This window comes from Chiloscyllium plagiosum, unplaced genomic scaffold (assembly GCF_037043375.1).
Source record: "Chiloscyllium plagiosum isolate Xiang-an unplaced genomic scaffold, Cpla_swu_hap1 HiC_scaffold_12, whole genome shotgun sequence".
Lineage (NCBI taxonomy): Eukaryota > Metazoa > Chordata > Chondrichthyes > Orectolobiformes > Hemiscylliidae > Chiloscyllium > Chiloscyllium plagiosum.
The window spans coordinates 50,591,722-50,618,480 of record NW_028270150.1 but is presented as its reverse complement, the minus strand read 5'-3'; the positions used below and the strand labels follow the sequence as shown (position 1 = coordinate 50,618,480).

The 26,759-nt window shown below is 38.8% G+C and overlaps 1 protein-coding gene across 1 annotated transcript in view; it reads right to left on the bottom strand.

Moving 5' to 3' along the window:
* ccdc181 (coiled-coil domain containing 181) overlaps positions 1-25,367 on the bottom strand; it is a 35,418-nt gene extending 10,051 nt beyond the window's left edge. Inside the window, exons 1-4 of the mRNA XM_043700899.2 lie at positions 25,256-25,367; positions 5,168-5,297; positions 2,767-3,705; positions 804-950 (exon numbers count right to left, since the gene is read on the bottom strand). Coding sequence (XP_043556834.2) covers positions 804-950; positions 2,767-3,705; positions 5,168-5,281 — 1,200 coding nt within the window. The 5' untranslated portion in view covers positions 5,282-5,297; positions 25,256-25,367. The remainder of the gene's footprint in view (positions 1-803; positions 951-2,766; positions 3,706-5,167; positions 5,298-25,255) is intronic.
* Between the last annotated feature and the right edge of the window lie 1,392 nt (positions 25,368-26,759).

Genomic DNA, 26,759 nt, shown 5'->3' with positions numbered 1-26,759 from the left:
GAGTTCAACTCTTAGCTCCATAATTGAACATGGTCATTGATGTTAGGAATTAAGTGGCCCTGGTGGAATCTAAACTGGGCATCAGTGAGCAGGTTATTCCATTGCAAGTGCCACTCGATAGTTTTGTCCACAACATCTCCATTGCTTTGCTGATGGTAGAGTGTAGACAACTTAGGGGTGCTAATTGACCATGTTATTATCTTTATCTTTATGGACATATCTATGCAAGTTGTCATATTATCAAGTAGTTGCTGGTTTATAGCTATATAATTGGCTAGGGGGTGGCAAGTTCTGGAGCAGAAATCTTCAGTACTATTGCCAGAATATTGTCAGGGCCCATAGCCTTTGTAGTATCAAGTTTCTTGATGTCAAGTGAAGCAAATTGAATGGTTTAAAGACTAAAATCCATGAAGCTGCAGACCTCAGGGGAAGATGTAATACATTCAAAATGCTATACCCCGCATATAAATGCTATTTATTAAAATGTATGAGCTATCGGTGTGATTTTACTTTAATATAATGCTTTATAAAGCTTTATAATAGACTGCAACAAAATAGAAAACTTTGTGAAAATTATTTTGAAAAATGATAGACATAAAAGTTTTAAAATGAAATTAAAACAATGTAATAATATTACTGACAAAAGAAGACAAAACAAAATGGATACCATCCCCTTCACATGCAAAGGTGCTTATGGTAACTATTGTAATCAAAGTGAGATGGCGTTACAGTGTAAGTTGATATGTTATGCAGAGCTAGCAGTTCAAGTTTCAGAATAGGTTCAACATGTCTAACTACAGTACCTTACTATTCTTTCTTTCTAGTTCCTTCGCACATTGAATTCTTCTTTCTTCTTGGCGCTGCTGCTTCTTCTTTTGAAGCCAGATCCCAAAAGCCATCTTATTTTCCTCTTTCTTCCGCATCTCCTCTTCAGTTTTTCTTACCCCCACCTACACAACAGATCAAACTTAACCAATGCACAGGAGGTTAATCATCATCTGCACTGACAAAACCACCTGACCAACTCCACTCTCATTTTTCCTCTCACCGATACAGTGGTTCCAAAGCATGGGACAATTTCTTAGAGATATTTAAATATTCACAGCTATCCTAAAATACACTTTAATCAAATTATAATATTTTCAGACTGTATTAAGATACATTAAATGCATTAGCTCAGTGACTTCTTTAAGTTTGAGACCTCACATGAAAGGCCAAGCCATATAATGGAAGCCGATACCACAATCAACAAGAAGGATAAATTAAGAGATAGTGTTGAAACCAGACTGTTGATTATAAAACTTATATTGTGAGAACAAAATTAAGTCAGAGGAAGGTAAGGAAGATTGGTTCCATAGTTTCAGAAGTCTGGTGAAAGAGTAAGTTTGAATAAAATAGTGTTGCATTAAACTATGGATTTGAATCAGAGGGATTTGCATTTCACCCTGCCAAGAGACATGGGAGTATTTGAATATTCATGCACAGAGTTCTGTTCAGTGAATGGTTAAATTTTAAATGCAACAGATAATTTTATATTTTACTGATAACATCCTAGTTAGTTGAAAAACTGCTTAGCAATTGTTTAGCAGAATACTAAGTTTGGAATTCTCAGTGTGAAGTGATTTCAGAAACCTTGGTTTCAGTGCACATAACACCAACATGACTTGGAAAGTCTAATGTCATGTTGATGCTCATTTGAAACCACAACAATGATCTCATAACAATAGAGCTGAAATTGGTGTAAAGAACAGAAATATCAGGAAAATAGCTGTGTGGATCTTAGAAGAACAGGAAATGAAAATTAAAAGGAGTAATGACACTCAGTCACATGAAAACATAGATAAAAATATTGGGCAATACTGTAGAAGTCAAGTCTAGACACGGAGAAAAATCAAACAAGACATTTCCAGCTTAATCCTGTCTGCAAAAAATGGTGCACTGAAATGAGTAATTCATATGTCAAGTGGCCTCTTAGACATGAAGGCAACAATCTGAAATTATTTAAGAAAAATGTAGGTTCATGGTCGATGGATGATGTAAGATTGATTGAATGAACTTTGTCATGTTTATCTAATTTGTGATTTTTTGAGTACAAGAGTCAATTAATGATAAATGTGATTTGCAAATCTTCTAGTGTAAACCTTCTTCAATATTGAATTTGAGTATACTAGTGTTCTACACCTTACTTTAATAAATGTTGGCATATTCTTGATGTGTATTTGATCATTGTATTTGATAATCTTTGCTTTTTATAAAACAAGTACAAAGATCCAACTTGTCTGTCACTTATAAAAGTCTAATACACTAATATTCATGGTGTATTAAATAGATTGTCTGTCAGGTGCCTTCATGTTCATTCTGGTTTTCATTATATATTTTTTCTACTGTTTCAAATGGTTCTTGGAGCATGAAATACTTTGCTGCAGAGATGAAACAGACATTTTCTTTCAAGTTAAAATGGAATCAACATTTATCAACATTAGCAAGACATACAAAGATACAAGACATTGAAAACAAAGTAATAAGGTAGTTTGGGATTGATCATGCATAAAGATCCGACACAGATACAGCAAAGGTTCTTGTCTGTACAGTAAACTTTTGTGTTTTTTGGATAATTAGTAATCCTGTGTCACCACACAGAAAGCAAAATATTCTATTTCCTCAAATAATATTTTCATTGAACATGGTACACATCCTCACAAACATAAATAAAACAAATTGTTCCAAAAGAGCTTGGTTTACATAACTTAAGTATTCCAAGCTTACCTCAGTCTTAAGTTGACCTTTCTTTTGGGTTCGCCAATTAAACTCCTTTTCCTTTGAGATGTTCGGTTGGGGAGATGGTTTGGGAGACATTATTGCAGATTGGACCCTTCTAGGTAGTATCTTTTGAGCTCCATTCTTCTGTATATTAGCTGCAGAAGTTGCTCGATCCTTTGGTTCATCTGGCGGTTTGGGAATATGAAGAATTTCATTTGGAGATAAACTGGTCTGACTACTTGAAAAGTTGTTTCCTTTAGGATTATCTGAATTGAAGCAGTGAGATTGTTTACTTTCATTTTCACTGAATGCTACAGCAATCTGAGGTAATAAACCTTGATTCCCAAAATCCTGTAAACTCACTAGTTCAAATTTTCCATCTTTTTCCATCAACACTTTTTTGTCTTTGATTTTGTCTTCATCGCCTTTATTTCCTGTATTAACATTGACCTTTTGAGCATCACTTGAAATGCACATTTCAGACATTTGACCTGTGACCTCTCCATTATCCTTTTCTGTCTCAGGTAAATGGATAGGGGGGACCTCCAAGTCAACCAAATGGTCTTTGAACTTCAATCTGCGTTCTCGATTTTGATCTATAGGATCTTCATCCTGCAACTTCTTGTTGGCTTGCTCAATCTTTTCCACTATATAGCGTTTTACTTCCTCTGTTTGCTCTTCTGCTTCTTGCTGATCATCCTGCTTTAATTCATGAAATGAACCCTCACTATCTGATCCTGATATAGGATCAGGTTGATTGACAATAACATTTTCTTCTCCCCTAGCGATCTCTGCATGGTCTATTAAATCTTTGTTCCGTTCACATGGTTTTTCTACAAAGCTTGCAGATTGTTTCTCATCTATGGAATTTTTATTTTCTTCTCTTTCTTCTTCATCCAGCTCTTTATTAAGTTTGGCATCAATGTTTTCACTTTCTTCATAAACCTGTGGAAAATCAGAGTATTAATCTCAATAAACCTTAATTTTTTTATAGAAGGATCATGACAGTGTGGAAAGCTTTAAAATTTACCATCTATCTAGAAAAAAGACGTTATATTTTAGTGTTGATGGGAGATTCTTTGCTAGCTGTATAAACTATCCTTGAGAAAACAACATTTACCACAAGTAGCTTGGATTTTTTTCCCCTTATTCATAACCACTGGCAAAAAAAATCTAGCCTGCATTATATCTCCCAAATGGCCAAAGTAATAAGAAGGGTAGGAGAGAAAGCAAGCATTCTGGGAAAGAACAGTAGAAAAAAAAAGGATTAAAATATGGCATACTGAACAACTTAAATGTTCAGTTTATTAAGACACATAAGTAAATTATAACTGAAGGAAAGAGGATAAAGGAGGTAAGATAGGGAGGCAAAGGAGAGAAAGGAGGGAGCGACAGAGGGAGGAAGGAAACAGAAGATAAAGAGAGAATAGAAAGAAGGGAATTAGAGCCGAGGGAGGGAGGATGGAGTGGATTAGTGTAAAGGGACTAGGGAAAGAGAGGATAAATATAGATAACATACAATCAAGTAAGGCAATAGGACTCAAGACAGTGGATAGAGACAGAGGGAGCAACAGAGAGGGATCAGAAGAGGATTGATCAGCTGTCTGGATCAGTACGGCAGATTGAAAGGGCAGACAGATCCTGGGGGTGAGTAGATCTAGAGGAAAAGGGAGATTCAATGGGAGAGGCATAAAGTAGAAGTGTGGAAGTTGGGAGGGGTGGTGAAGGTGAGGTTTGAGAGGGTGGAAGTAGCAGGAAAGAAAGGAATAGAGAGTAAATGGCAAAAATAGGTTAAAAAAAGTTAGATTTCCACGATCGTAAGGTTCTGATAAAGACTGAATTACAGTAGTGATGCTTGTTAATTTCAACAAATAGGATTCACCATGTAGGTTTGCATATTTGGATTTTGGGCGAAACATGATATCTCAGAATATCAAGTCAATAATGTTCATTTAAAGTTATAATTATACATGCACAAAGCATTTAGATCTATTACTTGAAATGAAAGTTAGGATAATTTTAAATTGAAAGGAGATTACCAAATTTAAGGAAATACACAAAGTTAATCATGGGAAAAATGATTACAAATGTTACTTCAAACAATACTTTAAACTGATCACAATTAAATAGGTTTGGAATGTCTGACTACATTCATTTCCTTTTGTGTTTTGCATTCTTGCAAATGCTTATTTTTTTTGAAAAACCAGAATAATTGATGTTCATATATTTCTCATTTTACTCAACAACACATCTGTCAATTTTATTATGCTGGTTAACAAAAAAAAACTTTTAGATATTAAATGTCTTGACACCAAGGTTAAGTCTACACCTCTGGGAAAGTGGTTATGCCACATAAGTATCAAGACAAGCATTTGGCATGGTGTACACAACTGCTTTCATTTATTACCTCTGGCTCTTCATCACTATTTTTTGTTTCTTCATTGATTAGCCAATCAAGATCTTTCTCAAAATCATCTTCATATTCTTCAAATTGTGAAGTAACACTATTCTCTTCACTCATTTTTGTTTAGGAATTCCTAAGATTTAAAAATAAGTATAGTAAGAATAAGATTTACTACTTAAACATTGCAATTTTTATTCTAAGAGTTAGAGGGTTTCAAGAGGTGTGTGTCTACCAATATAGGCTAACTTACTGAAGTTATGTACAGTACACAATGACAGCAAATTGCATATCATACCCTTAATCTCAACAAAACATATTACATTATGTATAGCTAATTATCTGCAGAAGCAGTTCCTCCGGATGCACATTTAAATCTAAGTCTCTGGTCATTGATCTCTCCACCAAAAAGGGAAAGTTCCTTCCCACCTGCCCTATCTATGTCCCCTTCATGATTTTGTACATCTCAATCATGACTCTGTCTCTTCTGCTGCAGGGAAAACAACAGCAGCCTTTCTGAACTCCATAATTAAAAATCTCCAGTTCAGAAAAGATTCTGGTAAACCTCCTTTGTATCCTCTCCATTGCAATCACATCCTTCTGTGATTGTGGAGTTTAGAACTGCACACAATATTCTACCTGTGGCCTAACAAAAGTGTGAGCAGAGTAGATGGGGGGGGGGGGGGGGGGGGGGGGGCAGGGAGGTGTGGAATTGATCCCATGGGCAAAATAATTGAGAAACACAGGGTACTAATTTTAAGGCAAATGGCAAAAGAACTAAGACCAATATGAGAAACTTTTTTTGACGCAGCGAATAATTAGAATAAGGGATGCATGCTGCGACACTCTGGTAGAGGTAGGTTCAATCATGGCTTTGAAAAGGGAATTAGATAGTTATCTAAAACTAAAAAATAACAGGCTATTTGGAAAAGGCAGGGAAGTGCGACTAGCTGACTTTACCTTGCAGAGAGTTGGCATGGACATAACAGGCTGAATGGTTGCCTTCTATGCTGTGGCCACTTGATCAAATGATTTATTTGATAATAGAAGAATCTTAAGAATGCACAGCATATTTGTACAAAGAGTATTGTGTACCAAAGCTCTAAAATGTTAGAAAACAGTTGTCATCACACCAAATGTACAGATGGCTTGTAATATTAATGCCAGATATGCAAAACTGATTTATAATTAGAACTTAAAAACAGTTCAACATTTGAGATCTCTTTGATAGAGATTGTGAGTTGGCTGTGAAATGGCTGAATCTCACAATGGTATGTCTTGTCACTACAATGATATCCAAAGTCAGTGGCACGAATGTCATTGCCCAAACCCTACTCTGTGTCAATATTTCTCATAATGTCCTTAGTTCTTTTTCCATTCAGCTTAAAATTAGTACTCTGTGTTTCTCAACCATTTTGCCTATGGGATCAATCTTCCCCCGCCCCCCGCCCCCCCCCTCATCTACCCTGGTCAGATTTATCATTTTGAACATCTATCAGATTTGCTCGCACTATTCTTTTTCCTAAGAAGAACAGCTGAGTTTCTCTAATCTACCAAAACTGCATAAATCCCTCATCCTGAAACTATTATTGTCAATCTTTTCTGTACCCTCTCTTGTATCTTCACATTTTTCCTGTTAGTGATCAAGATTTGGCAAAATAGTCAATTTATATCAGATACTAGTTTACATTAGCTCCATAATGAAAATATAAAACTAAAACACTCACATATTACAGACAGGCAAATCCCTAGAATGTCAACAAATTATAAAGCCGTAACTCGTCACAAGATAGCCTTGGACAATTCCAATCTTCTCAAGGTTACATCTTTATGTTTCTATAGTTATAAATAGATAAGGTGATTTACTTTATGTCCTTAAATCCTCTAGTGGTGAGCTAATAACACCTAATTTAAAACTAAAAGTCATTATGATGTGGTGGTCTTTTAGCTAAGCTTAAGAAAAATAAACAAGTACAATGTATGATTGGAAGAAATTGAAATGAGGAGGATAGGAGAGAGGAAGAGAAGTTTGAGCTGAACGTCAAAGTCTTCTGCAGCTTGTATCTTTTATAAGCTCAGTGTTTCAATCTCATTCTTGGCACACAGGTAGAGGACAGAGCCTTTGTCTAGATTTTAACAGAAGATATGCTTCCAAAATTTACTCGTTTTTCTGTTGTGGTCAGGCAAATACCAAATATCTCAGCTCACCACTGTGATATTCTGAACACATCACTGCATTGAGAAAGTTAACTACTGTGAAGGTGTTTTCCATCAGTTTACAAGGAGTTAGAATGATAAAATCTTGTGTTTCTGACTACTTTAAAAAGCCAAACAATAGCTGAGGTCACTGTAGATTTCCTTTCCAGGTTCGGTGTTAAGAAATAATACAATCCCAGGGTCAAAGTTATTCTTTGTTAAACTTTAGACGCTGCAATGCATCAGAGAAGGCAAATGTTACCGATACACTTTGCTTTGGGGGCAGGCATACTGTTCAGTCTAGATACTTTGAAATTAATCCATAGTCAGGAACGGGAGGTGTTCTTTAGTGAGTGTAGCTGGTATGGAGATCTAAAAAGGTACCATTAGACAAGTTTCAAATCTTGCAATTCTCCAATAAATCTGTGGTCCTGCAATTTGTATGGACAGGAACAGGGATTGTAGGGATGATAAAATTGACCACAGCATTATGGGTCAGAGATGCATCCAAGTGGAGTAAGTTAAAAAGAATGTAGTTATAGAAGGGATGGGATAATTACAGGGATATATACAATTCTCTACAGTGACTATGAAGTTTTTGTTACCTAATCACTGCCAGCGTTAAGATGCTGGTTGGTGAAGCTTGCATTCTCAACACCTTACATGTTGGGCCAAACAGAATACAAAATTGGACATCCTGAATAAAACAATTTCTGGGCTGTAGAATAGCTTCCAAATTAGATACTAAGTTAGAATCAAAGTAAATGCTTCTAAACACATTGGGTATGTAGTTGATGACGTTATGGTTCACCAAAAGGTAGAAGAAGCAACAGATATTTTTTGAAGAGATACTGAAAGTCTTTGACAATGGTCAACGAAATTCCAGGGCAATCCATAGACAACTTAATGAATGATCTCTACAGATGGTAACTTCAACTCAGGATTCATACGGATGGAATTATGGTAAGAAATTCTCAACAGTCTGGGTCAGATTTATTATAATTCAAGGAAGACCCGACTCTGAAGAAAATCATTCAGATGCTGAGCGAAACAGAAGTTCAGAAGAAACACAGAAGAAATAAGAGCAGAATATGCCCATGTCACAGGATATTGAAGACCAATAAGTCCCCAGGGCCTCATAACCTACACCCCAGAGTACAAAAGGAAGTGACGTTAGAAGTAGTGAATGCATTTGCAGTGATCTTCCAAGATTCTATAGACTCTGGAACAGTTCCAACAGATTGTAAAGTGGCTATGTAATCCTTCTATTTAAAAAAAGGGAGGTAGAGAGAATATTGGGAATTATAGACTAGTCAGCCTGACAGCAGTAATAGGGAAAATGCTTGAGTCCATTACAGCAGTTTTAAGAGCATAGAACTTAGAAAACAGTGGCAGGATCAGACAGAGTAAGCATAGATTTACAAAAGGGAAATCAAACTCAACAACTTTACTGGAATTTTTCAAAGATGTAACTAGTAAAAGGGGACCCAGTCGATTGGTTTATTTGAAGTATGAGAAGACTTTTGACAAAGTCCCACATAATACATTAGCAGGTAAGATTAATGGGATTGGAAGTAGTGTATTGAAATGGATAGAAAACTGTTTGGAAGGTAGGAAACAAAACATAGGAACAAGAGGGACTCTTTCAAATAGCAGGTAATTATTAGAGAAGTATCAGGGTGATCACTACAATTCACACCAGCTAGTCACAATTTATATTAATGATTTAGAAGAGGGCATTAAATGTAACATCTCCAAATTTGCAGATTACACAAAGCTGGGGTGGGATGGTGAGCTGTGAGGATGATGCAGAAATGCTCCAGTGTGATTGGGACAAGTTGAGTAATGGGTAAGTGGGTAGATGCAGGAAGTATGTTCCTGATGGCAGAAAAATCCAGAACCAGGGGTCACAGTCTAAGGATACAAGATAAACCTTTTAGGACTGAGAAGAGGAGAAAATTCCTTCACTGAGTGATGAGCCTATGGAATTCACTACCAAAGAAAGCACTCAAGGCCAAAGCATTGTATGATTTCAAGAAGGAGTTGCCTATAACACTGGGGCTAAACAATTCAAGGAGAAAAGCAGGAACATGCTATTGAGTTGGATCATCAGCCATTATCATAATGAATGTGGATCAGACTCAAAGGGTCAAATAACCTACTCCTGCTCTTATTTTCTATGATTCTAAAGAAACCTAAAAGACCTAAATTAGAAACTAAGCATCAGCTATCTTTGAAATCAGAAATAAGTAGTTTCTTGCAGATGCATTTGAACACATAAGAGTCAGGGACTAGATTATTTTCTGCACTTTGTTTGGTTAGGTCCAAATATTATAGCTACCTTTACATCATTCATCTCTAATGCTCTCAGGTTTTCATACTCTAGCTGTTCTTCCAATAGCGTATTTCATGCACTAGCCACCTCTGAGCAAAGTATTTGAGCTGATAAGGCAAGATAAACAGAAATTTTCGAGATGTGAGAAGGGGTGTCTAAAAGACCTTATCAACTGACCAAATTTATTAGAATTAGAAAATTGTTATATATCTCATGGTCAGTATGTGCCTTTAAGAGGCATGCTTATTATATTATCAGTACATTATATTAAGTAACCTGAGGGTATAAAGATCTCATACGCCATTGAGATACTCTGATCACTTTAAGCAAGGCATTCCATTGGAAGCATGCTCCTGGGAAACCAGATGCCTATGTGCCCAATAATGTAAATTTTTGTACATAATAGTTATGTACATTTTGCGTTGCCACAATATGCATGCCCTGTTTTTTATGTAATGACAGATAATATACGCATTTCCACATCGAGCAAAACATTCTGTTCAAGTCAGTCTCACACAAGAAATTATAGATAATAAGATGATGTTTTCTTGGAAAAATAAATATAAAGTGATTGATTGTGAGGACTTTGTCGAGTAATAAAATGAGACCTAATTGTTCAAATGAAGAAAATGTGATGGCTGCATTGATGGACAAATAATCTAGCTCTGTAATTTAATATACAATTCCAAGATAAAGGTGCATCATGATCAGAGACTGTAAAGTTGTAAGGAACAATTTGTATTTTTTTGAAAGTATTTACTAAACGTTATATCTGGTGTGCCCCAAAGAGCTATCTTTGGTCACTTTACTATTTCTCAACAGAAGCAAAGTGGCAGTTTCCATGCATGCTGATGACACCCACCTTGATTTCCCCTCAGCTACACTACTCTAACCCTCCATAGTCTCTAAACTATCAGATTGTTTAACACCTTGTACTGGACAAACAGAAATTTCCTCCAACTAATACTGGGAAGACAGATGCTATCAACTTTGATTGCCAGCACAAACATTTATCCCTGATACTGAGTCTATCCCTTGCTCAACCAGAAGCTAAACCAAACAAATTGCAATCTTAGTGTTGATGAAGGGCTTATGCCCGAAAAGTCAATTCTCCTGCTCCTCGGATATTCCCTGACCTGCTGTGCTTTTCCAGCTCCAAACTCTCGAAACTTAGACCATTTGACCCAGAGATGAGCTCCCGACCACATAATTGCAGAATCAGCCAGACTTCATATTTCCATCTTTGTAATATTTTCCACCTTAGATTAGATTATCTTACAGTGTGGAAACAGGCCCTTCGGCCCAACAAGTCCACACTGCCCCGCCGAAGCGCAACCCACCCATACCCCTACATTTACCCCTTACCTAACACTACGGGCAATTTAGCATGGCCAACTCACCTGACCTGCACATCTTTGGACTGTGGGAGGAAACTGGAGCACCCGGAGGAAACCCACGCAGACACGGGGAGAACGTGCAAACTCCACACAGTCAGTCGCCTGAGGCGAGAATTGAACCCGGGTCTCTGGCGCTGTGAGGCAGCAGTGCTAACCACTGTGCCACCGTGCCGCCCACCTTGGTCAACCTCAGTTCATCTGCTGAAACCTCGATGCTCAGACAGCAGTTCTAACTCAGTGGTGCAAAAATCTCCAGTCCTCTGTCAGGATGACAGGATTCCTGCTTCCAAAGTCACTCGATTAGTACCTTTGCTGTTGATCACCAGCCAGTCAGCCCTGGATACTACCAAGGTGGTGCAGTTCAAAACTAGATCTAAAGGGCTTCTTTTAGCCACATTTAGCTAAAAGAAAGCACTTGCAGAAGCACAAAGGCAGTCAAAGTTATATCCTGAGGGCAAGTACTGAGAGAAACCACAAGAGTGAACATTCAGTACTGCATGTATTATTGGAAGTGATGTTCGGATGAAGTTGGTTGGCAATAATTGCTTTGCAACTAAAATGTATTTTAATTCAGGCTTTTGACCAACATATGCAATGACAATCCATTAAGATGAGGTAGAATGTGGAGCAACTGTAACCTATGGGTTTTTTTTAAAAAGGGGACTTGATGCCATTATTAGAATGTCACAGACAGCCCATCTGCCTCAATGACACTTTGGGAGCCTCCCCCCTTCCTTCTCTTCCTGAGGAAGGCACTGAAGCCTATTTTGCCATGATTGTCAACTTGTACTGTATAGGATGCAGCAGGCCATTAGGAACGCAAAACATAATCCAACAGGTAACGGAGGGCTTCCCCACAATATCTCTTACCCACCACCACCTTGTTTGATTTGTAGTCACATGTATGTAAGTACAGTGAAAGTTTTGTTTTGCGAACAATACAGGCAAATCATAGCAAACAAGGACATACTGATCATTGTGTGCTTAGACAGAGCAAGGCATACATAGTTATAGCTGCAGAGGTAGTGCGCAAAGCAATGTTAGCAATATCAATATTATTTGAATAGAGAGATCTATTCAGTAGTCTAATAATGGCAGGGAAGCTGTTATTGAACCTGTTAATGTGTGTTCAAGCTTCTGTATTTTCTGCTTGATGGAAGATGTTAAAAGAGAGCATTACTGGGATCTTGGCAGTCTTTCTGCGGCAGTGAGAAGTGTAAATGGAGTCCATAAATGGGAGGTTGACTTCCCTGAAGGTCTGGGCTGTGCACACAACTTTCTGTAGTTTCTTACAGTCTTGGGCTGAGCAGTTGCAATACAAGGCCGTTATGCACCCAGATAGAATGCTTTCTATGGTGCATCTGTAAACATTGGTAAGGGTACTTGTGGACATGCAGAATATCCTATACAACCTGAGGAAGAAGAGGCGTGTTGTGCCTTCTTGACTGTCAAATCTATGTGAGAGGTCCAGGACAGATTGCTAGTTATCGTCACTCCTGAAAACTTGACGTTCTCAACCCTCTCCATCTCAGCTCCATTGACATAGATAGGGTCGTTTCCTCCTTTGTTCCTGAAGTCGATGATCAGTTCTTTGTTTTGCTGACATTGAGGGTTTGTTATCACTGCACCATAACGCCAAGCCCTTTATCTCCTCCCTGTATTCTGACTAATCATTGTTTGATATCTGTCCTAGCACCGTGGTGTTGTCAGCAAACTTGCAGATGGCATTTGTTTGGAATTTGGCTACATGCTCAGGGGTGTACAGAGAGTACAGGAGAGGGCTGAGATCACATCCTTGTAAAGTGCCAGTGTTGAGGATTATCATGTAAGAAGTGCTGTTGTCTATCTTCACTGATTGTGGTCTTGGGTCAAGAAGTTGAGAATCCAATTACAGAGGGCAGAGCAAAGACCTAGGTCCAAATGGGATCATGGTGTCAAAGGTGGAGCAGTCGTCAATGAGTAGGAGCCTGACGCAGGTGCTCTTTGTTATCCAGATGTTTCAGTGATGAGTGTAGGGCTAGGGTATTGGTGCCCGCTGTGGACCTTTTTTGCTGGTAGGCAAATTGAAGGGGATCAAGCCAGGTTGGGCGCCTAGAGTTGATGTGGGCCATGACCAGGCTCTCAAAGCACTTCATGATTATGGACATTAAGAACCACTGGGCAGTATTCATTAAGGCACTTTGCATGTGTTTTCTTTGGCACTGGGATGATGGTGCCCTTCTTAAAGCAGGTGGGGACTTTGGCTTGTAGCAAGGAGAGGTTGAGGGTGCCAGCAAATACCTCCACCAGCTGGTTTTCACAGGATCCAAGTGCCCAGCCAGGGACTCTGTCTGAGCCAGTTGCTTTCCTCAGGACGTCTCTCAGGAAGACTGATCTGTCATCTGCAGCGGTTACAGAGGGGGCAGGTGAACTGAGCATAGAAAGTATTAAGCACATCAGGGAAGGATGTGTTTTTGTCTGCTATCTTGCTCTGCTTCATTTAATATCCTGTTATGTTGTGTAGGCCTTACAACAGGCAGCAGGTGTCGGTATTGTTGGTTTGGGCCTCTAACTTGGTCTGGTACTGCCTCTTTGCATTTCTGATGGATTGGCGAAGGTCATATCTGGATTTTCTGTATAAGTCTGATCGTGCAACTTGAATGCTGCATGCCTGGTCTTTAGTAGGCAATGGATTTTCTGGTTCATCCAAGGTTTATGGTTGGGCAACACACGGATTGATTTCTTTGGCACTCAGTCCTCTGCACTTGCTACTCGTCTAGGTTGTCCAGTCTTCTTGAATATAGTCCAGTCCACTGATTCCAAGTCCTGAAGAAGCTGTTTTGTTGCTTCAGATGTTTCAGCTTCTGCTTGTAAGCTGAGAAGCGGAATAGTGTTGTGATATGATTTTCCAAAATGTGGGTACAGAGTATACATCAATAGGTGGTGTCTTTGATGGTTGCGTAGCAGTGGTTAAGGATGTTTGGTCCTCTAGCGGGGCAGAAGATATGTTGGTATTTTGGCAGCACCCTATTGAGGTTGGCCAGGTTGAAGTTGCTAGCTATGATGAATACGGCCTCAGGGAATTTCATCTCCAGAGTATTTGTAGTGGTGTAAATTTCATTTTGTCACACATCCCTAAGCAAAAATTATTCTGTTAGAAATGGATTGCTTCTTAATGATTTTTTTTAGCAATATGGTTCTTATTAGGAGATGTGCTATCCAAGTTTGGTCATTATACAGATGTACAACAGTAGTCCTGATTTTTGAGCAACTACCTTTTGGTTTAATGTGATGGTTTGAGGCAGAAATGGTTGACTGACATAGGGTAAAAGCATGGCAACTACTGAAAGAGCAGCATGATTTATGGCAATCTATCCATGATCACCTATCACGTATGTTTGTATGTTTAAGGAGTGGAACCCTTTGCGGTTGCAGTATATCTACTCATTGGACTTGTGGCAACTGCAGAGTTATGTGCATGCTTGATAGCCCCTTGTGCCATTGGGAAGTTCTCTACCTGGAAAAGTCATGTGCTCATTCCTCCTGCTGAGCGAAAAGGACATTCTTTCTTAAAGGACCTTAGTGACAGCCTGAATGCAATGATGCATATTAAATTGAGAAATATCCAGCCTGGAAAGATCCACCAGTATAGATAGTGAAGTTGACAAGATGTGGCAGCACTGGCCTCCCCATACCCTGCATCACGGGTCCCATCAAAGAAGATAGCACAATGTTCTACTTCTGTGGTGTTTTCTTTTTCCAAATCAAAGTAGTCATATAAATTCAAGTTGCTATTGTGATTTGCATGAATGGTCCTTTAGTGGGATAAAAGGAAAGCTAATACAGGTACACAATCCTTAATCCAAAATTCCAAAATCCGAAAAGCTCCAAGTTCCAAAATGTTTTTCGTGGAGTGTGGAACGTCATTTTGGCGTGCAAACAGGTGACCCAATTCCACACCCACTTAAACCATGTTACTCAGTCTCAGCACTTGTACTATTCACATGTGCATCTGCTGTTAGGTAATTTTTTTAAATTTCCCTGAAAATGTCATTTATTCTGCAATCTGAAAAATTCCAAATTCTTAAAAACAACTGATCCCAAGGATTTCGGATAAAGGATTGTGTACCTGTAGTAACAAATTTCATTTGGATAGTGATACTGAAATGATAGTTTTAATTTTTGAAGCTTTAGTTATATTATAATGGGTCTGAATTTGAGGTCTCTGATTGTGCTTCACTGATTTTTTTGAAATGTTGCTTAATGAACTAGCTGGGCTGCTAGCTCATTGTGGGGGGGGGGAAGCAAGAGAGAGAGAAAGAGATAGACAGACAGAGAGATACAGACAGACAATCAACTGGGGTGATTTAACCAGAGAGTCACCATACCTCAGATGAAGGGACAGACAGAGAAAGGAAGTTCATTATGGTACACTTAGCTGGCGTGGGAATTGGACACATGTGGTTGGCATTACTCTGTATTGCAAACCAACTATCAAGCTAACCGAGCTTGTAGAATTCAAACCAAAAACTAGAATAATGGTGACCATAAAACCATAATTAATTGTCGGTAAATAAGAAGAGGGGGAAAGTGAAGGCTGCAGATGCTGGAGATCAGAGTCAAAAGGTGTGGTGCTGGAAAAACACAGCTGATCAGGTAGCAACCGAGGAGGACAGTCAATGTTTTGAGCATATGCTCTTCATCAGGAATGATTCCTGATGAAGAGCTTCTGCTTGAAATGCCGCATCTCCTTTGTCTCAGATGCTGCCTGACCAGCTGTGCGTTTTCCAACACCACACTTCTTGACGGTAAATAATAACATAAGAACTCGGAGCAGGAGTAGGCCTGCTCTGCCATTCAATAAGATCATGGCTGATCTTTTTGTAATCTCTCACTATAACCCTTAATTCCTTTACTGTTCAAAAAAATTATCTATTTTAGCTTTAAAAACATTTAATGAGGAAGCCTCAACTACTTCATTGGGCAGTGAATTCCATAGGTTCCCAACCCTCTGAGTGAAGAAGTTCCTTCTCAATTCAGTCCTAAGTCTGATTCCCCCTAATTTTGAGGCAATACTCTCTTGTCCTAGTTTCACCTGCCACCTCTTTACTTCTACCTTATCAATTCTCTTCATTATTTTATATGTTTCTGTAAGATCCACCCTCATTCTTCTAAATTCCAATGAATATAATCCCAGTCTACTCAGTCTCTCCTCATAAGCCAACCCCCTCAACTCCGGAATCAACCTAGTGAACCTCCTTTACAACCCCTCAAGTGCCAGTGCATTCTTTTTCAAGCAAGGAGACCAAAACTGCATGCAGTACTCCAAGTGTGGCCTCACCAGCACCCTATACAGCTGTAACATAACCTCCCTGCTTTTAAACTCAATCCCTTTAGCAACGAAGGACAAAACTCCATTTGCCGCCTTCATTACATGTTGCATCTGCAGGTCAACCTTCTGTGTTTTATGCACAAGGACACCCAGGTCCCTCTGCACAGCAGCATGCTGCAATTTTTTTACCATTCAAGTAACAGTCCCTTTTACTGTTATTCCTATCAAAATGGATGAGTTCACATTTATTAACATTGTATTCCATTTGCCGGACTCACTTAAACTACCTATGTCCCTTCACAGTCCTCTGCACATTTCACTCTACCACTCATCTTCTGCAAACTTTAACACACTAGATGTGGTCCCCAACTCCAAATCTTTTACATAAATTGTGAATAATTGTGATCCCAACACTGATCCCTGAGGCACACCACTGGTCATTGATCGCCAATCAGAAAAGCACTCATTCATCCTTACTCTTTGATTCCTGTTAGCTAATCAATCCTCTATCCATGCTAATACATTGCCTGTAATGCCTTACATCTTTATCTTATGCAGCAGCCTTTTGTGCGGCATCTTGTTGAATGCCTTTCGTAAATCTAGATATACCACATCTATTGGGTTCCCATTGTCCACTGTGCTCGTAATGTCTTCTTGGAATTCCAATAGATTAGTTAAGCACCTTCATGAACCTATGCTGAGTCTGCCCAACAGGACAATTTCTATCAGTATATCTTGCTATTTCTTCCTTGATAATAGATTCAAGCATTTTCCCCACTACAGAAGTTAAGCAAAAGGTCTATAATTCCCCATTTTTTGTCGAGCTCAGTTTTTTAAACAGTGGCGTCACATTTGCTGTTTTCCAATCTGCTGGAACTGCCCCAAAATCCAGCGAATTTTGGAACATTACTGTAAGGGAATTTGCTATTTCTCCTGTAATCACTTATAGTAATCTGGGATGCATTACATCAGGGCGAGGAGACTTGGCTACTTTTAGCTCCATTAACCTGCCCAACACGACCTTTTTTGTGATAATGATTGTTTTCAGGTCTTCATCTTTGTTTCCTTGTCAAATACTGGCACATTATTCATGTCCTCCACTGTGAAGACTTGACAAAAAATACCTGTTCAATGCCTCAGCCATTTCCTCATAGCCCATTACTAAATCCGTCTTCTCATTCTCAAAAGGACCAATGTTTACTTTTAGCCACTCTTCTTCGTTTTATACATTTATAGAAACTTTTGCTTTCTGTCTTTATATTCGGAGCTAGTTTACTCTCATAATCTATCTTATTTTTCTTTTTAAGTTTTTTTATGGCTTTCTGTAGACATTTAAAGTTTTCCCAAACTTCTAGTTTCCCGCTAATCTTTGCTATTTTGTATGCCTTCCTTATTTCCTTAGGTATCCACTGCAGATTACCCCTTTTCCTACAGTCCTTCCTTTTCACTGGTATATACTTGTGCTGAGCACTTTGAAAAATTGCTTTGAAAGTCCTCCACTGTTTGTCAACTGTCCCACCATAAAGTCTTTGCTTTCCAGACTACTTTAGCCAACTCCTCTCTCATCCTATTGTAGTTTCCTTCATTTTAGCACAGGACCTTGGTGTTGGATTTTATCTTTTCATTTTCCATCTGTATTCTAAATTCAACAATACTGTGATCACTCCTTCCAACAGGATCTCTAACTATGAGATCACTAATTTATTCCTGTCTCATTACACAGGACCAGATCTAGGATAGCTTGCTTCCTCGTCAGTTCCATTACATACTGTTCAAGAAAACTATCGTGGACGCATGCTACAAACTCCTCCTCTGACTATTCTGACCGACCTAGTTCGACCATTAGACATGTAGATTAAAATCCCTGTGATAATTGCCGTACCATTTTTACAGGCCTTACCTATTTCTTTGTTTATTGCCTGCCCCAATATGACATTATTATTTGGTGGCGTATAGACTACACTTATCAGTGACTACTTCTTCTTAGAATTTCCAATTTTCACCCAAATGAATTCAACCTTATTCTCCATAGAACTTATATTATCTCCACCACTGCCCTGATGTCACCCTTAAATATCAAAGCTACACCACCTCCCTTACTTCCGTGTCTGTCCTTTCGAATAGTCTGATACCCTTGGACATTTAACTCCCAGTCATGACCATCCTGTAACTATGTCTCTGTAATGGCTACTAAATCATATTCATTTGTGGTAATTTTTGCCATTAACTCATCTATCTTGTTTCGAATGCTACGAACATTTGGGTGAAGTGCCCTTATGTTAGCTTTTATACCCTCTTTATCAATTCCAACATCTCTAATAATATCTCCTCAGTCATCCTTCCTTTTTACTTCTTTCATCGTCTGCCATGTAATTAAATCCTTTTGCACATATGTTAACCTGCTGCTTCCCTTTTTATTTACCATAATACTTCCTGATGATTCACTAGTTTAAAGTCCTAGTGACCACCCTATTTATCCTTTTCACTAGAATACTGGTACCAGACTGATTCAGGTAGAGGTTCACAGATATCCTTTAGAGAAGGAAATGCTATCCTTACCTGGGTGGTCTGCATGTAATTCTAGATCCACAGCAATGTGGTTTACTTTAATTATCCTATGAAATGGCCCAGGCAGCATCAAAATCACTACAAAGGCTAAAGAAAGGGATGAAATTGTGTAGGTTATCCAGAATCAACATAAGCATCAGAAACAACAAGGGCAAACCTAACCCTGTTGATGTGACAAAGATTTCTTTGTTACTATCTGGAGGCATGTGACAAAATCTGATGTTGCTGACAACACCGAAGATGAGTTAATAGCACCAGTGTAGCTGAACTGGCTGTGTCTTAAAGAACATATCTGTTAGATTGGTTCTGCATTAGGTAGTGAGGGAACAAACAAAAGAGGAAACAACTTGACTTCTTTCTTATATATCTACCTGTTGCAGATGTATCTCTTCATGATAGTAACAATTGCACAGTTTTTGTGGAGATGAAGCATTGCCTTCACACTGAAAATAGCTTCCATGATGATGTGGTGGCACAACCACCACACTGTGATTGATGATCTAACAGCGTTATATGCGGTTTCCTCACAGTCTGAGGAAATGTAAGGAACAGTCTGAGAGAGATAGAAGGAATACCTCACAGTAAAGTATGTTTCACAATGTAAACATAAGGACTTTTGCAGCAACTTCCCATAGTCAAATTAGAGCCACTCTTTGGTTGATGAACCATCCCTACTATACAGACCCAACAATCTTGAGCTGCTTTATCATTGGATTTCTTCCATTATAAGGTCAGAAGAAGGGATGTTCGTGGATGCTTGCACTATGTCCAGCACAAATATTTGCAGAGGCAAGAATACAGCAGACCATGTATATATGCAACAAGACCTACAGAAGTAACATTTGCATCTCATGCCATGATCATCTCCAACACAGAGAATCTATTTCCCCTGGACATTCAAAGACCATAAAATGAGCTGGATCAGTCATATAAATACTGTGGCTCCATAAGTGAATCAGAGGCTAGAACTTCTGCAGCTAGTAACTCACCTCCTAACTCCCCAAACCCATTTCACCACCTGCAAGGCACATGTCAGGAGTACGATGGAATCCTCCCTACATGTCTGGATGACAGAAACTTCAACAACACGCAAGAAGCTTGACATAATCTAGGACAAAGCAGCCAACTTAATTGGCACCCCAACATGAGTTCCAACAGTCAATCCTTCACAACCAACACAAAGAAGCAGTATATATCCATAAACGAATTACACAGCTACTCACTACAGCTTCTTCAACAGAACCTTCAATACCTGCAAGTGATAACATCCAGATATTAAATAGATATATGAGAGCACCCTCACCTTCAAATCATCTCCTAAGTCACATGCCATCCTGACTTGGAATTATTTCACTGTTTCTTCACTACTGTTAGGTCAAAATTCTCCAATTCTCTTCCTAACTGCACTATGGATGTACCTACTCTTCATGGACTGCAATGGTTCAAGAAGGAGCTCACCAGCACCTTCTTAAGAAAATACAGGAATAGGCAATAACTGCTGGCCTTATCCATGAACAGAAAATATTGCCCCTACCCAAATATTTATTCCCTCTTCACCTTTTCTGTAGGTCATCATTATCATAGAAGTACAGTTCCATTTTGTCTTCAATCAAACAACTTCATATTTATACCCAGGATGTGAAAAATGTTAGGTGATAAAGCTGGAGAGCATCATAACAGAATCTAACCCAATTTTCTAGTTAGAATAAATGTGCTTTAAAACAAGGACAACAAACATGATTGAGCATCTGACCAATTTTCCCTTCTTTGGAAAATATCAGAGCAATTCCATATGCCAGATAATTCATCACAAGAGTTGGGACTGGGACTTGACAACTATATGGTTATTTTCTAAAGTACTTCCAATTTTTGACCTATTTCTAGACCACAAGTATCTTGTCACATAGTTCCTCACACTCATGCCTGATCGCATAACCTAGTTCCTGTGGTTACCAATTGCATCATCATAATTCTGAGAAAGGTTGAAGGTATACACAAGACACAACCATATCAACCATCTTGACATAGAGCATTTTGACTTCCTACACAAGCATCTTGCTTATGTACATGCCTGGCAGCTAATTTCAATCAAGTTAGTCACTGATGCAAATAGGAAATTTTGATTGAAAGATTTAATAAAGGACTTTACATCACAGAAAGATTGTGGCACAGAAAATGGCCAGCTTACACATTTTGCTACGTTTGAAAACCAAAATTCAGCACAAAGTTGGAGTAATTAATAAAAGCACACTGAGGTTGCTATAGTGAAGTAAACACAATAATTTATTATGTTGCATGTCTATGCTTGTGTTTGTTATAACTAATATAACATTGAAATATCTTTTACATGGATGCAGTCTTGTAGCAGTTGTTCTTATAGCTATAGTTGCAGGGGCATGAAGTTAGTCGGTACACAATGTAAAATGTCAAACTGTACGTCGTCAGTATTTTCTATCACCTCGAACAGAATGCTTATAACAAAGTGTACACAAAGTGAAAGCTTCATAAAATACAGTAACATTAACATTTGTTCACTCCTACAATAGCAGAGGAATTGGTTTAGTTAACAGGGAAGGGATATCAGGTATTTTAAAATGTACTCAGCAAAAGTTTCTGAGTGGGGACTTAGCTTTAACTTCTATTTGTCCATTTGAAACCATAAATTATAGTACCTAATGGAATGTATCAATACCAGAGTTCTGTCACATTCACTAATGTAAGAGACTATATTGCAGTTTTAAAAATCTGCATTCATTTACGTTCCTATTTTATCCAATTAAGTGGGATAATAAGACAGAAGGAACCTACATTTATACAACACATTTCATAACCTCTAGACTTTACAAAGTGCTTCACAATGAATATGTTATTATTAAAGTATAATCAATGTATGCAAATGCATGAGCAAATGTTCACGTAAAAAGATTCCAAAACAAACATAAAACAAAACCATTGCCCAGATATTCCGATCAGGGTCAGTAACTCTATTTCTGGAGACTTTGGACAGGGGTCTCCTGTTATGAAACTTTTCAGGATTTATGATTCAGCAAAGAAAATTTTCTTAGAACCAACATTCGTGTTTGCAGCAAACAGTTGCTATGTTCCTTAATTCAAGGGTCCAGCAGCACAGCCAGCCACGTTGGTGGCCTCTGTCAAAGGCTAACTATGTAACTATGGTGGCCAGGTGTAAGAGGTAAGGTACCAGATGGATGATGTAGGTAGAGTGCCAGGTGAGTAGAATGCAATGGTGCCAGGTAAGTGAATCAGTGCTTCAGGTAGATTAGGAGTGTTGGGTCTAGGGAGGGGGCCAGGTAGCAGGGAAGTAGGTGTCATCATGTCCGGAGGCAAACAGATTGGTATGGGGGTGTGGAGAAGTTGTTGATTCCATCAAGGAGTTGTCAGGTGGGTGTAGATCAGTTCAGGGTTGAGGAAAGAAAGGCTTGCACCAGCCCAGGGGTTTGATTGAGAGGAAGGGGGAAAGCAGGTGGTGTGGTGGCAGAGGATGGTAGGTTCGGGTTGGGAATTGTTGGATCCATTGGGGTGGAAATGCGAGACTGGGATCCAGGAAGGAGTGGAGTGCTGAATTGAACAGGTGGGAGAAGGTATCATTTCTTAAGGGGTCAGGTTTGATATAGTGGGTGGAGAAGTTAGGTTATGGGTTGAGGGAGAGGTAGACTGGTTAGAGGGTAGCTGCTAGGGGGTCCAAGGGAGTGTCAAGGGTTGGGAAAGTATGCTTGTGGGGCTCAGCGGTGAGTGGGGACTTCAGGTTAATACTCACCCAGTTGTTAGGGTATGTTTTAAATCCTTTAATTTTTCCTGGGTATCTATTAAGCTCAACTACATCAAAAATCTTTGAATTCTCTGACTTTATGGACTTTTTAGGGGTCTAATTGCAAGGGAATTGCCATCAGTAAATTCAAATTCCAGGGAATTGACCACAAAGTCAGATGTGTCAGGGATTCTGTACAGTCCAGTCTAAGTTGCTCCCACAACTTTCTGGCCATCGGAAATCTAGGTCATATGTTTTAGCGATCTTGATGGATGGTCAAATATTGACCAGACTGGGAGATCAACCTGCTGTTCACTGAATAGTACCTTGGAACTTTTACTGTCCATTGCGAATGACAGACAGGGACCTGTGTTCAAGTCTAACTGAAACACAGCAATGCTGATAATACAGAATTCCCTCAGTACTGTACTCACGCATCAGTCCAAATTATTTCTTCAATATTCTGAACCCACAACTTCGGCTCAAAGTTGAAGCTGATAAACTATTTGAATAACAGTTTATTGCATACACGCACCACCCTCTGTCTGAAATTGTTGTTTTCCCTTCTCATCTTAAACCTATGCCATCTAGTTTTGGGCTCCCCTACCCCAGGGTTAAAACCTTGTTTAATTACCCTATCTTTGCCCCTCATGATTTTATAAAGGTCATCCCTCAGCTTCCGACGCTTCAGGGAAAATAGTCTATTCAGCTTCTCCTTATAGCTCAAGCCCTCCAACCCTGGCAGCATCCTTGTAAATCTTTTTTATTAACAATGGTTGCCATAAAGGATATGAAATTAAACAAAAACTTAAATTAGTCATCATCTCACAAAAAATGCAAAGTCCAGATGTGTACGCAATTTTTAAAAATGTAACCAAAAGAGATAATGCTGGAAAATCTCAGCAGGTCTGGCAGCGTCTGTAAGGAGAGAAAAGAGCTGACGGTTTGAGTCTAACTGACCCTTTGTCAAAGCTTTGTCAAAGGGTCAGTTAGACTCAAAACATCAGCTCTTTTCTCTCCTTACAGATGCTGCCAGACCTGCTGAGATTTTCCAGCATTTTCTCTTTTGGTTTCAGATTCCAGCATCCGCAGTAATTTGCTTTTAAAAATGTACTCCAATTTAAGAAAGGAAGAGAGAACATGTAAAGGTCGACAGTTCAAGTTTCACATGGAGGGGATTCTGTCAACAATAGCTTTAGAAGAATTAATAATTTGTGCTGAACAAAGGTTGTATCACTTAAGTTATGTACATGAACATCTGAAGGCCAGAAAATCTGAACATTAAGTATGTAAAAAGGAATGGAAACCAATTATTGTGACTAATGTTTAAATCAGAAGACTGAACTATGCTGAAAAGGGATGATACTCAGATGCTGTTCTTCTACTCGATTGGAACAATGTTATAACCTAAAAATAAAATTTCAGCCCCACTAGAATGATTGTGCAGGAATGTTGACCTGGGAAGGCAAAGAGACAAAATCATACAACTACAGTTACAAACAGAAGAGCGGTATCCAGCTAGATTTACACTTCATCTACACTTCAATACTAAAGTGATAACTAAGTCAGAAAACCTTATTGGGGATACTGTATATGTCCTAACTTTCAAATAGTGCGGCCATTGTCATGCATCAATATTTTAAACACAATATTTGAATATTACCATTTAGGATTATCTTAAAAGAAAAGAATTGTTTTATGTAATTATCATATGCAAATAATTATTTTAAAAACACTTAACAGATATTTATAACCCAATAACACAATTTGATATGACAACCCACAGCAATGTCCGATCAAAAATGTTGATAAACTGAAACTGCTGAACAAACTGAGGAGGTCTAGCAGTATCTCTGGAGAGAAAGCAGAGTTAATGTATTAGATCCAATGACCCTTCTTTAGGACTAAAGAGTCACTGCACCCGAAACATTAACTCTGCTTCACGTTAACAGATGCTGCCCAACCTGCGGAGTTTTTCCAATAATTTCTGTTTTTGTTTTTCAGCATCCGCAGTTATTGGTTCTTATTCGTCAAACGTGTTGATAAGTATTTGTCTTCGAAGACTTTCAATTCTTTTTAAATCAGTCAAAACTCAGTTGAGAATTCAGATGCAGCCACATTAATAAATATAAACCCATAATTAATAAACATAAAATGGATGCATATCCCACAAGATGCCAACAATCGTTTGCCAATTTGTTTTGCGTACTTTTTTTAAAACATCCATAATTTGGATTATTCGTTAATTGAATGAAGTTGTTGCGTATTTAGTGTGCAAGACCCAAAAAGAGAACAGTAGGGCTCTTGGAGTTACAGTGGAGCATCCCTATCTTTGAAACAAGAGGCCCAGATTCAGGTCCTACTTGCTTCGGAGTTGTGTAATAACATCTGAGAATAGGTTTATTAGAAGGTATCAAAAAGAGAACAGGGAAAATGGCGAGTCTGGAATTTCGATCTGTCAGCAGTGAGCGGCATTGAACACCCTTCAGTATAGGGCGAGAATGTTGCGATCACCTACCTGTGCATGGCGACCTCGCTGCACCATCCGCTGCCCTTACTCTCTCAGCGACCACCCACCCCCCGCCCGCCTCCCGCTTTGGCTGCCGCTCGACTGCTGCGTTCAAAATCCGTTCTCTTCCCAACAGCTGCCGGGCACGAGCCATCAGTTAGCATAGCAACAGTCCCTTGGCAACGCAGACAACTGTCAGCTCATGACGCACTGGTTGCCAAGTTTTATGTGGCGGCCCGCGGCGCACTTGCGCAGTTGTGTATGATGGTTGAGGGTATAGTGGAGCGGAGGAAGATTTCACTTGCCCGCCTGCTTGATTTATTGGATGCTGTGAATGGTGTTTACAAAATAGGAACAACGTAAGTTTAAAGTTGAATGAATTATCAATGAAATAAGGTGAATTGAGAAGAAGCGGGGTGGAATAGATTGGGGAGGAACAGGAAAACATGCATTTTTATGTCAGTGGACACAGGTAAGAAGAACAGAGAGGATCTATGGTACATTCCTGCCCAGCCTTCATCCGATTACAGATCTTTTTCTCCAGCTTTAGAGTTTGCCTGATACCATTCTTCTGATGACCATTGGACCATTTTATTATACTAGCAAGTTGTTGTTGTCTCATATTTCCTTACCTAACCAAAATATCTATTAACATCAGTTTGAACAATTCAAATGATCCAGCATCCGCAATTTATTGGGAGATCATTCCAGATTTCCAATACCATTTTTATGTGAAAAATATTGCACATCCCAGATGGACAAACTCTAATTTTAAGATTATGTTTTCTTGTTCAGAAATCCTCTATTTCCACACTATCAATTTTCTCTATAATACCTCAATTAGTGTTATCGAACTGGATTTTCAGAAGATAGTTAATGTTTGTATAAACAATGCACACAATGTTCATAGTGAAACAGAATAACCATGTGGTAGGTGAAAACAGACACAGTAGAGATTGTTGAAACATGGATGCAGGAAAATCAAGACTATGAAGGAAACATTGTAAATTATAACCTATTCAGAAAGGATAAAGAAGGAAAATGGAATAGCTTTACTTTCTTCAGATAACAGAATGGCAGGAGAAATAAAGCATAACTGGACTTCAGTGGCACAATGTTTCTCATTGTACATTTGCTACCTGAGTTGCTGAGGGTTTCCTGTTAGATGATAAATGAAGATATTGGCGAGTTTTGACAATTTAAGTTTTGACAGGTTAAGGTTGGGGATATAGGTTTGCTTGCTGAGCTGGAAGATTCATTTTCAGACATTTCATCACCATACTAAGTAAAATATTCAGTGCGCCTCACATCCAAAAATCCTAGCCACTCTCCCCTACATCAAAGACATCTTGGAAATGACTGCCAGACTACTCAGACTCCTTAGCATCATGGTAGCCAACAAACCCACCAACACACTAAAACAGCAGCTAATGAACTTGAAAGACCCTATACAGACAAGAAGCAAAACTAATGTCATCTACAAAATACTTTGCAAGAACTGTAACGAACACAA